Source organism: Delphinapterus leucas, chromosome 19 (assembly GCF_059928025.1).
Source record: "Delphinapterus leucas isolate spDelLeu-1000000601 "Yukka" chromosome 19, BTC_Dleu_Yukka2, whole genome shotgun sequence".
In the NCBI taxonomy this organism is placed as follows: Eukaryota; Metazoa; Chordata; class Mammalia; order Artiodactyla; family Monodontidae; genus Delphinapterus; species Delphinapterus leucas.
In genome coordinates, this window is record NC_143147.1 from 13,376,616 (window position 1) to 13,388,361 (window position 11,746).

At 54.5% G+C, this 11,746-nt stretch overlaps 1 protein-coding gene across 16 annotated transcripts in view; it reads left to right on the top strand.

Annotated features, from left to right (window-relative positions):
- Positions 1-11,746, top strand: part of GAS7 (growth arrest specific 7) — a 195,769-nt gene that overhangs the window by 165,293 nt on the left and 18,730 nt on the right. For 14 of the 16 annotated variants that reach the window (XM_022596192.3, XM_089900345.1, XM_089900347.1 and 11 more), the window contains 3 exons: positions 5,004-5,093; positions 8,973-9,088; positions 11,602-11,676. In XM_022596192.3, the coding sequence (XP_022451900.1) occupies positions 5,004-5,093; positions 8,973-9,088; positions 11,602-11,676 (281 nt within the window). The remainder of the gene's footprint in view (positions 1-5,003; positions 5,094-8,972; positions 9,089-11,601; positions 11,677-11,746) is intronic. The other 2 variants (XM_089900343.1, XM_089900341.1) reach the window with 2 other exon arrangements.

Below are 11,746 nucleotides of genomic sequence, written 5' to 3' on the forward strand. Positions count from 1 at the left end.
TCCTGGCAACACACCTCCTCCACCCCTGCCTCACTGCCTTCCCTCCTCCTTGCCGCCGCCCTACAGCAGTGCTTCTCATCTGAAGCCTTGGGGATACTTGTTTAAAATGCAGATTCCTCTGTTGGTCACTCTGGGGCGAGGCTGGAAGGTTTGCGTTATAACCAACACCCCCGCACCCCGGAGGTTTTAAATAAGCACTCAAGCCTTGGGGACTCCTTGCTGGGAAAACTGAGAAGGGGTACAGAGTGAGTGAGGACCAGAGCCCCGGACTTGAACCTGGGTCTGCTGACTGCCAGCCCACGCGGGCCTTCTCCTCTCCAGGCTGGACAGGGGCATCCTTGCCAGCCGGCCGACCAGTGGGGCTGCAGAGCTCTGTACCGTGGCTATCTCCCTTCCACGGAGCAGTCACTCTCCCACTGCGGCCCCTCCCTGAGTCCTGATCCTGCAGAGCTCGTGGCTTCCCTGGAAGGAGATGCTGGGGGGAACGGTGCGGGGAGGCTGGGGCCCAAGCTTCCCTCGCCCCGCTGTGCGGGGATAGGGTGAGCAGGTGAGCGTCCTCTTACCTGGTCTCACCCAGGCAGCAGAGAAGTGCAGGCGGCGTCCGAGTCTGGCTCACAGTGTGGCCGACAAGCAAGGACCGAGCTTGATTCCGACGCTCCGGCTCCCCGACCCGGGCTGGGAACAGGTTTTGAAGAGGCCGACACGTGGGCTGCTTGTCAGCAGTGGGGCCCCGGGCAGGGCTGGCACTGAGTGGCTGCTTGCTTGATTGGAAGTGACGGGCGCTAATGGCAGTTCACAGCCTCGGCACCAATATGATGCGTCAGAATCTGGAAGATTCCAGAAAAGGTGACAGCAGAGCCACCTAGCCACACTCCTGTCCTAGAAAGAAGAGTCTGGGGACTCCTCTAGTCTTCAGTCTGAGCTTCCCGGCATGGCCCGTCTGGGGTCCCCGGGTGGGAGCTCGGGGACTGGGTGTGAGTGCTTGAGGGCATTTCTGTTCTGCTTCCACAGGTCCCAACTCTGGCTTTTGCCTCTCTCACCCCCTCCCAGAGTAGCCTCTCCCACCAGGAGGAAATTCAGGGCGCGCTTGGTTGTGAAACCACCTTCTCTTCTATGTTGCAGGCGGCTGTCAGAGAGGAGGGCACATAGCTGCGGCCTCTGCCTCCAGGGAGGCCTCCGTGCTGTGCTGGGGCCGGGGCTTGCGCCGGGCCTCCCCACGCCAGGCCCCTTGGGTGGGTCACACTTGTGTTCAGCGGCTCTTGTGCCATGGCCAGGCGCCTGAGTGGTGGCTGTAGCCCCCGCAAGAGAGTTTCTGAGGGCAGCTTTTGTGGTTCTGCCTGCCCCCATGCAGGCCGGCCCTGGCAGAACCTCTGCTGCTCAGGGGGCCCCCTGGCCGTCAGGGGCAGAGCAGGTGTTACTCCATTTACTGAGGGCTGGAGAGAGCAGAGTTGGTGCCAGAGCGAAGACGCTGTTGCTTGAGGATGGTGAGCTTGGGAGCGAGAGTGGGAGGGGCTCCTGGAACTTCCCCCAAACAGTACATAGTGGGGGCATTCCCCCGTCTCCTGCTTCCTGTCCGGCACCCCTTCCTACCTGAGCCCCTGACTTGGGTGGGGACGTGGCATGGCTACGCCTAAGTGTGTTAGAAGGTAGCATGACATAGATTGAGTGTGACATAAATTGCTGGCTTCTGACCCTGGCTCCACCATTATACACAGAGAATTGCAATTACATATTTACTTGTTTGCCTTCTTCATCGGGCTGTAAAACCGTCGAGGGCAGAGACTACACCTTCTATCTCTAGCCTCCGTTCATTGTACCAAGAAACATTTCCAGCTCCCATCACATGGCTGTGCTGGGCCAGGTACTAGGGACACAGCGGGGAGGAGGTGGGCTTCCTCCCCTCCTGGGACAGACTGTCTGGCGAAGGAAGAGAGATGCTGAATAAGCAGTCACGAGAAATACAAATGCACCTGTGCAAAGTGCTGGGAAGGTCTAGCCTACCGCGTGGCACCAAGTAGCCGCTCAACAAACGTTTGCACGGACCGAGCACGTGTTCCATGGCACAGCATCGTGGGCGAGGGCTCGAGCCGTCAGCCCAGACTAGAGGCAAATACTTCTGTGATCCTCAGTTAATCAAGTGAGACCAGTGTGACCCAGCTTGTGGGGCTGCCGGAAGGATGAAGTGAGGATGTACGCAAAGCTTTTGCAGAAATTCTCCCAGGATGCCTCCCACGATGGGGCCGGTGAGGTGTAGTTCTCGAGACGCCCACCAGGGGGGTGCAGGGCTCTGCCAGGATTCAGGGAAATTCCTATGGGATGGCTGGGGCTGCGAAATCCCCAAACCAGAGTTGACAGGGATGGACACGGGCACTCTGGGGCCACTGGCCAGTCCATCCAAGGGCTGGTGTCCTCAGAGAGTGGCAGGAGCCCCGAGAGGGATGAAGCCTTGTCCTGCCCCAACCTCTCTCCCCGCAGCCCCGCTAGCTTTCACCTTCAGTGCTTGTTATAGGGCCACTTGTGGTACGCCCCTCCCTTGTCTCCTAGACCCCAGACAAGGCACTCTAGAAGACCTTTGTATCCACTTCTGAGTACCTGCCTCCACGATGTTTAATGCCCAGTGTAATGTCATAGTTAATTTATCATTAAATTTGCTTGAAGTTTTCATGGATTACATTATTAAACCAAATAAAGATAGGCTGTGGTCATCATTGTTTGTCGAGGCAAGAATAGCTGGAACGTGAAATAAGGAGTATGAGAAACTGTGGAATCCAGCCCTCGTTTCCAGAAGGAGGCTCATCTCTGGACAAACTTGGGGGTGTCAGCCCAAAAAGAGGGTTTGGGGAGACCATTGCCTGAGCTAGGCATTGAGAGGCTGGCCACCCCCAAGCAGACTCCTGCAGGCCAGTGATACCTCGGGTGGCTGGGGACTGGGGCATTGGGAGAAAACATCTCATCCCAGGGGTTCCGTGGGCCTCTACCTTGACCTTGGTGGAATTCCATGCTCCCTGTCTCCAGGGCTCTCGGGGTCATTCCTGGCCCTGATCCCTCCTCCTGTGTCGTCATGCTTCCCTCCAGAGCGGGAATCCCCGCCCTTACGTCGGCCAGATGCCAGTATCTGGGAGGAGGGGGCCCTTCCCTTGGCTGGGATTTCTCCTGTGTTCTCCCCCCAGGAGTGCAAGCGAGGCTTGTGCCCCCGGGAGCCGGCGGGGCCTGGATTTACTTCTAGCCACCCCCAAGCACCTGAACCAGAGGCCATGGCTGGGGGCCCACGGGCCTGACTCAGCTAGCAGAGGGCTGCTTTGGCTTACAAGGTGTCATCGCATAAGCTGACAACCCCGGACTCCTCATTCTGGCTTGGCAGCAGGCGGGAGCTGAGAGGAATCTGCCCCCTAGTCAGACGTTCGCAGACACCACCCCGCTTCCCGAAGTGGAGGCTGGTCCCCCCACCAGCCCAAGCTTCAGTTTCCATGATGTGCGGGTCCCTCACTTCTCTGCATGGCTGCCTGGCCCTGGAGTCTGTGGCTTGGATTCAGAACCTCGGGGGTTTTCTGCACTGTTCTCGCCGTGAACGTCTGATGGCTCCCACTTCGGCAGATGCTGGGGCTGTGATGAGGGTTAAAGACTGCCAGGGCTCAGGCCTTGCCTTCCCGAGGCCTTGCGGCTCCCAGAACAAATTAGCGGACTCTCTAGGAGCGGATCTGGGGCTTGAAGCGACATCAGCGGGGTCAGCGGCGAGGCCACTTCTGCCGAGCAGGGAAAGCCAGGGGCACCGCGATCGTGCTCAGGCAGAAAAGCCTGAGGCAGAGCCCAGGAATCTCTGCGCTGCTCTCTCCTGGGCCAGGGCCAGCCCGCCCCAGGCACGCACCCTGGATTATCACTTCAACTCTCTTTGTTTATAGAATACACATCATGAGGTAAAATTCACAAGGTAACTTCTCACCCAGGATGCTCAGCCACTTCATTCCTTTCCCCGGAAGCAAATGATGTTATCAGTTTCCAGAAACATACCAAATGGGTGTCTATTCCTTCCTCCTCTTTTCTTAAATTTTATTTATTTTTTTAAAGATTTTTTTTTTTTTTTGGCTGCATTGGGTCTTCGTTGCTGAGCCGCGGGCTTTCTCTAGTTGTGTCGAGCGGGGGCTACTCTTCATTGCGGTGCACAGGTTTCTCATTACGGTGGCTTCTCTTGTTGCGGAGCACGGGCTCTAGGCGCGCGGGCTTCAGTGGTTGTGGCTTGCGGACTCTAGAGCGCAGGCTCAGTAGTTGTGGCGCAGGGGCTTCGTTGCTCCGAGGCATGTGGGATCTTCCCGGACCAGGGCTCAGACTCGTGTCCCCTGCACTGGCAGGTGGATTCCTAACCACTGCACCATCAGGGGAGTCCCCTCCTTTTTTTTTTTTTTTAAATTTAAAAAAAATTTTTACACTAAGATAGCAAACAGTAAATACTAGTCTACCTTTTCTGCCGCCGCCCACCCACTTAACACTGTATCCTGCCACACCTTCCTTATCAGTACAGAAGACCGTTCTTGCCATGTCTTTCACCATGGATGTGATGCCCATACATGTCTGTCTCATACTTTTTAACCATTCCCCTGCTGATAGACAGTGGAGTTGCGTTCCAGCCTTTTGCTACTGCAAACCGAGCCGTGGTGAAAACCGTGTGCGTATGTCACTGCACCCGTGTGTAGGTATCTATAGGATAGAATCTTACAAGTGCAGCCTCTGGGTGGAAGGCTGTGGACATTTGCAGTGTTGCTAGCTTCTGTCGCACTGGTCTCTAGACAGTTTGGACTGATTTCAGCCCCTCTGGGGTGGGGGTGAGTGCCGGTTGCCCCTCATTTGAAAGGCCGACTGCCAGAGCATCCCAGGACCCCAGTGCATGTTCTCTATCAAGCTAGCCCTGTAGGGGGACCTCTTCAGTGCCGTGTCCTAGGACCCAAGCCTCTCCAGCTTCTCCCAACCCGCCATCCAAGCCGCGTTCTTTCCTGTTCTGTGTCCTCCAGATAAACTGCGTGACATTTCCTCACCCAGACACGATGCCGGAGCAGCAGCTACTCAAACCAACCGAATGGAGCTACTGTGACTATTTCTGGGTAAGTGGTGCCTCGGCGTCCCCTGCACTGCGGCCCCAGGGACCAGGAGTGGACCCCCGGGAGGGGCCGGTGGCTTGAGCTCAAAGCAGAGCGACCTCTCCAGGTGAAACCTAACGGGCTGGCAGTCGATTGAGCACTGGAGGCTGGAAACTTAAGTCCCACTTGGAGTCTGGATCATTCCATAAATCTCAGAAAGTCCGCAGGGCAATATGGAAACTCCAGGCAGAATGCAGGTAAGCTGGAGGATCCCCTTGCCGCTCAGTGGTAGCAGGAGACCAGAATCAGCTCCAACCTGGGCTTCAGACCTGCTCTGTCACTCTTTTTATTTTTTATTTATTTATTTGGGGGTTTTTTTGCGGTACGCGGGCCTCTCACTGATGTGGCCTCTCCCGTTGTGGAGCACAGGCTCCGGACGCGCAGGCTCAGCGGCCATGGCTCACGGGCCTAGCCGCTCCGCGGCATGTGGGATCTTCCCGGACCGGGGCACGAACCCGTGTCCCCTGCATCGGCAGGCGGACTCTCAACCACTGCGCCACCAGGGAAGCCCCTGCTCTGTCACTCTTGTAGGTGACCCTGGACAGTGTTTCTCCTCCTGGACAGCCTCCCTGTTTCCATCAAAGTCACAAGGAGGTTAGGCACAATCTGTAGGGGACTCCAGTTTGAATAATTCTGTGGTTCCAGAGCTTTTGCGTATTGTTCCATGGGTACGGAGTTTCAGTTTTGCAAGATGAGAAAGTTCTGGAGGGGGATGGTGGTGATGTTTGCACAACAGTGCAAATGTCCTTAATGCCCCTGCACTGTGCACTTAAAAATGGTTAAGATGGTAAATTTTGTGTGTAGTTCTCCAAAATTAAAGAAATATCCTTTGGCAGATACAGAGAGTCCTACTCAGAAACTCTGGGAGTACTCCTGGACATTTTCATTGTAAAGTTCACAATGGCTTTTAAAATGAAATCACCCCGTTCTGGAATCAGACAGTGGTGATCGTTGTACAACCTGTGTATATATTAAAAACCAGTGAATTGTACACCTAAAAAAAGTAAACTTTGGCAGAGGCCCCAAGGAACGAGAAATTTTAAAAATCCAAACTTTTTTTTTTAACCACCAGTCAGAATGGATTATCTACCCTTTTTTAGATTTGCTAACCAAATGCTTTTGTCTTTCTACCAAATCTCTCGCCCTTCAGAAGGTAGCCAAAGATTCCTTTTGCTGTGTTTCTTCCAGATCTTCTGAGATATGTGCAGAGGCAGCAAATATTGTAGAAAGGGCTCTGGCTTTGGCGGCAGGCACACCTCGGGGACGGGGGTGAGCCCAGGGGTGAGGGTGAGCAGGGAATCCGAGTGTACGAGACCTCGCAGCCTCCATAAGTATGCTGCGTTTTATTTTGTTTGCAGCGGGAAGGTGGTGGAGGGTTTAAGCAGGAATCGGATGTGATCTGATTTGCCTGTGTCATGCAAGGAGGGCTGTAAACAGGCAGAAGTGCCCGTGAACCTGTGGGAGGCCAGGAAAGATGGTGACAGCTGTGGGGATGGAGGGGAAGAGCTAGGTTGGAGACACCATCCTTAAGGGGGGTAGGTGCAGGAGAGACGTCATCCATAAAGAGGGGAGCAGGAAACAGAGCATGCGGGGAAGACCAGCTCAAGCACCGGGAATGGGCACCCTGGGAGCCGGAGGTCAGCGGGTGGCGGATGGTGGGGGATGGTAGGGAGCCAGGGGGAGTGGGTCATCCTGCTGCTGGTCAGCATCATCCAGGTCCCATCTTGATTCAAGCCCTCCTGGGACTCTGATGCTTACCCCAGGGTTTTATCTCTCGGACCATCGAGGCCTTTTCCCCTCACAGAAATTTTTCTGCTAACACGGTTATTAAAGCCCACTTCCTCGGGCTGGTTTTCCCAGTGTGGACAAATCGCTCAGCATATACATCCTCTCGGGGAGGCAGATTGGGGCTCAGTATTTCAAATAATTTTTCCTTGGCTTTTTCATCAAGATGTAGCATTCATACAATGGAGGGCACACGTCTTACATGTACTTGGAGTAACTTTTCAATGGCCAGAGAAGCCCCCTTGTGACATGCTGTGCCCCGTGTGGTGGTGATCTCCCCGTCAAGAGAGGTATTACAGTGTGGCTCAGAGGGCCCTGGGTCAGGGCAGCTGAGGAAGGGATCCTGCACTGGGAGGGAATGGGGAGGTAAGTGGCGTTCTCCAGGCGTCACCAGCCCTTTTCTTTTCCCCTCTCGTAAAACAGCTGTTCTAACAGGATGTTAGAGGTGCAATCCATTCTTATTTTAGGGTGAGTGGTGGGAGACACAGCCTAGAATTGGAAGGACCTGACCGCTGTGCCCAGTGGCTGAGCTGAGAGAGTGCCCAGGTCTTTCCAGATCCTGGGACAGGGTTCTCAGTGATGCTCCTCTCTGTGGTGGCAAAAGACCTATTTTTTTGTTGTTGTTCTTTTGTTGTTTTTTTAATTAATTTATTTATTTTTGGCTGCATTGGGTCTTCGTTGCGGTGCACGGGCTTCTCATTGCGGTGGCTTCCCTTGTTGCGGAGCACGGGGGGCTCTAGGTACACAGGCTTCAGTAGTTGTAGCACGCGGGCTCAGTAGTTGTGGCTCACGGGCTCTAGAGCGCAGGCTCAGTAGTTGCGGCACACGGGCTTAGTTGCTCCGCGGCATGTGGGATCTTCCCGGACCAGGGCTCGAACCCGTGTCCCCTGCATTGGCAGGCGGATTCTTAACCACTGCGCCACCAGGGAAGCCCTATTTTGATCTGTTTCCAACTCCTCCCTTTAAGTATCAAAGCATTTGACTCTGGATCCCTGGTGGGAAAGGCTGCCTTGGAGGGGGGACAGCTCTAGGAGTGGCGCCCGCCAGGGTCCAGGAAGGCTCTGAGGGTTGATCTGCAGCCATAGCTGTGGGAACAGTTGCTGGATGCCTGTCTGGCAGGGAAGTCCATGCTCGGGGTACCAGGGAGGCAGGGAGGGCCGGCGGAGAGCAGGAGAGAGAGATTCAGGCGTCTTAGAGGAGGGTCAGGCGAAACAAAACAAAAAGCATTTAATTTTGAAATGTTAATCTTTGCTTGCAAAATGAATTGGGTACTAAATTCCCATTTCAATGACTTGGCCATCTTCCCCAAGTCCTGACGTTTCTTTAAAGTAACTAATTTAAATACCGTCCACCGAAGACTTGGTATTTGCTGAACACTAGGCTAAGCTGTTTCCATGTGTCATTTGTCCTGAGATGACCGCGTCAGGTGGTTGCCATTATTTCCCCAGTTTCATGGAATGAGCAGCTCAGATTTAAAGTGAAGGAACTTGCTTGGGATTCCCCGGCTGGGATGTCAAGCCTGGAAGCGGGCCCTTTCCCACTGCGGCTGCCCTTCAATCCAGCTTCTCCCCAGAAGTCACTACGATCTTTTATGCATGTGCGTTGGAGGATGCCACTGCCCAGCCAGTGCAAGAGAGGATGGCATGGCTCAGGGCTGGGGGTACCTGCGCCTGAGGTTATACACTGTCTCCCAGCTTACTCAAGATGCCAAGACTCCGCAGAGGGTCTAGCCAGCCCCAGCAGCTGCCTGGTGCCTGTGCTCTTGGCCACATACCCTTCCTCCTCTTCTTTCCCAGGTTGTGGGGTTGAGGGGCACGCACATGGGGTGGCGGCAGCGATCAGGGCTTAAGCATCAGAGAGCACGTTGGGGACAGGAGCGCCAGGAGAGGCGCGAGCTGGAGCAGCCAATACTCCTGCCCTTGTCCTGCCTCTGGGGCTGAGGACAGGGTTACCAGGCACATCGGGGTCCCTTCTGGGGTCTGTCTTCCCTGCGCTCCATTCCTTCTGGCTCCAGACGCTGATGTCACCTAAACGCTGCTGCTTCTCTTTCCTTCCTAGGCTGATAAGAAGGACCCCCAAGGCAACGGAACCATGGCTGGGTTTGAACTGCTGCTTCAGAAACAGCTGAAGGGCAAACAGATGCAGAAAGAAATGTCAGAGTTCATCCGGGAAAGGTGAGGCCTGGGCCCTCCCAGCTCCGGGGACTGGTGACAGCACCCACCTCGGTCCCTGAGCCCGAGGGAGTGAGCAGCCAGGGTGAGCACTGCGCGCCAGCACTGGGCTTGGTTAGCGCTAAGGGGAGCGCAAAACGGGAGTCACAGGCTTATGGCCCTTGGGACACGTCTGGCCAGCAGATGTGTTGCTTTGGCCTGTGTGATGTTTTTAAAGATATGAACCAACAACAGCAAAAAAAATTGGTGGATGTTACATTAAAGTCTGCATATCTGACATCTCTGGGGAAAGAAGAAAGTCTGGCTCCATGGCTTTGCATCCCCCATGCAACAATTGGCTGGAGCTGAAGAGCAGCCACCCCTGTACAGGGAGTGTGTGTTTCCAGTTTGCCACAGTCCCCACTGCTCCCTAATGTCTCCCCACGCAGACTGCTTGGGCCCTTTGCTTATCTATGCATGCGCCGCCCTCATTTGAAGAGCCGTTCCTTAACGTAACACAAAAGGAGACTGTTACCTTTTCAATCCATCTTTGAGCCAAAGCCATGTGCCAGGCCTGGGCATCCAGAAACCCCCACCCTCCCATTCCTGCTTTCAGGGAGCTCAGCCTACTGGGAGAGTCAGATAAGGTCATTACGGTAAGTGCAGGGATTATAATAGTGGTTTGCCTGCCCATAGATGAAACAATAAATTCAGCCTAATGGAAGTGGGGAGAGCTACAGAGAGAAGTTCCTTCTTCATCTCCCCCCTCCTCAGTCTCTCCAAGTTGTGAGACCCTGTAAAGCACATACCCACACACCTGCACACTCACACAGGTGCACATACCCCCCCCCGTTCCACATGTGTGCCGTCTGAAGTTTCCAAGGCACACTGGAAATATTGATAGTAAATGGCAATATATTTTTAAAATGTTTCTCTTTTAATTATAGCAACAATAATCCAGTAACAATTCTCTGGCATTTTAAGGTATCTGTTTTCCTTAGGAGGCCTACTTTCTGTTGGTATAATCAAATCTTTATTTTATGGCCCATTAAACTGGTAGGAGATTGAGAGATTCTGTAGCTCAGGTGTGAGAAAACAACAGTAGGAAACAGGCCAAGAGGAAAACGGCTAGAAAACCCTAACTTAGGGTTTACACTTTAGTAAAGAGGTCATGTTAACAAATAACTGGAACCTTCCACATGAGGACACTGGTCTTCCCTGGGACAGGTGGACTTCTGTGACTTTTCTCAGTCCACCTGGGGTCTTGTAGAGGGGGACCTTTCAGAGCCGGGAGGGGTGGGAGCTGAGGTGCAGAGGTGAGAGCTGGGCCGGGGCTAGGGAGTGCGGTGGGGGTGGGGCATGGCAGACATCCGGTAAACCACGTGGCCACAGCTTAGGGGCGTGATGCCGGCTCTGGAGGGGACAGGCCTCGTGCCCGGTGCGTGCGGTGGGCATTGATGAGCCTTTGGAGGTGTGAAGCTGAGAGCGTGACATGGTGAGATCTGCTTTCTCCAGAGAACTCCTGGCTGGAGGCTGGCCGTCCATGTCCTAAAGGCTGAGTGGATGGAGAGGAAGTGATGGAGGCAGGCTTGAGACTATGTGGAGACGGCGGAGCTGGTAGTGAGAGGAGGAGCGAGACTGAGCCTCTCAGCACCGAAGCAGGAAGTGATCATGACTCAGAACACTGCCCTGGGACTCTGTCAGGCCACCCTTCAGCTCCTGATCAGCCTGGAAGCAAATGCTGCAGCCCTGGGCGCAGCTCTGGGGTTTTATTCATTTGCCCAGTGATGGACCAGGGGCCTCTCTGAGGCCCCAGCCCTCTGGCCAGCTCTGGTCGTCACAAGCACAGCTCCTCGGGGGACCACTTAGGCAGTGACTAATACCATGACAACACATTTTACATGGTTGTGCCAGATAATACTGAACACTCCCCGGAGAGCTGCCTTGAAAGTGTGTCAAGGGCCTGCCTGCCGGAAGCGAAATCCAAGGCAACTTCCCTCTCTGGGGAAGTGGAATCCACCGCAGAGCTGGGCACTGCTGGTTTCCATGGAAATGCTTGCACCCTGCAGGCTTGGAAGTTGGGGGCCCTGGGGTCTGGGAGAACGTAGAGAGGGGTTCTGTTCCTGCTTCGGAGGGGCTGACGCCACCTTGCAGGCTCTCAGCCCAGAGCTCTGGGGCTGGGACAGGGGGCAGCCGTGGTCCATCATGAGTTACATTTCTTCGTTTAAGTGTTTGCTGTGTGTCCAGCCCTGTGCTAGGAACTGGGCAAATGACCGCTCTTATCCACACAGCCTAGGACACTGGTGCATATGCCTCACTTTGCAGATGAGGTTCAGACAATTCCGTTCATTTATTCATTCAACATGTGTTGATTAAGCACCTACTATGTGTCAGGTGGACAGACAAGAGCCCACGTACTCGCAGAGCTTATGGTCTGGCAGGTTCGTTTACATGGTTATTAATAAGTAGCAGGGCTGCAGGTCAGACCCACAGTCTAGTGGTGGGGAGCTGACATGTTGGATTTTCTCCCTTTGCAGGATAAAGATTGAAGAAGAATATGCAAAGAACTTAGCTAAGTTGTCTCAGAACTCCTTGGCTGCTCAGGAGGAGGGGTGAGTAGGGAGGACAGTAATGGGGGTGGGGAAGGAGAGGGGACACTTGGTGGGGGTCCCTTTTCACTGA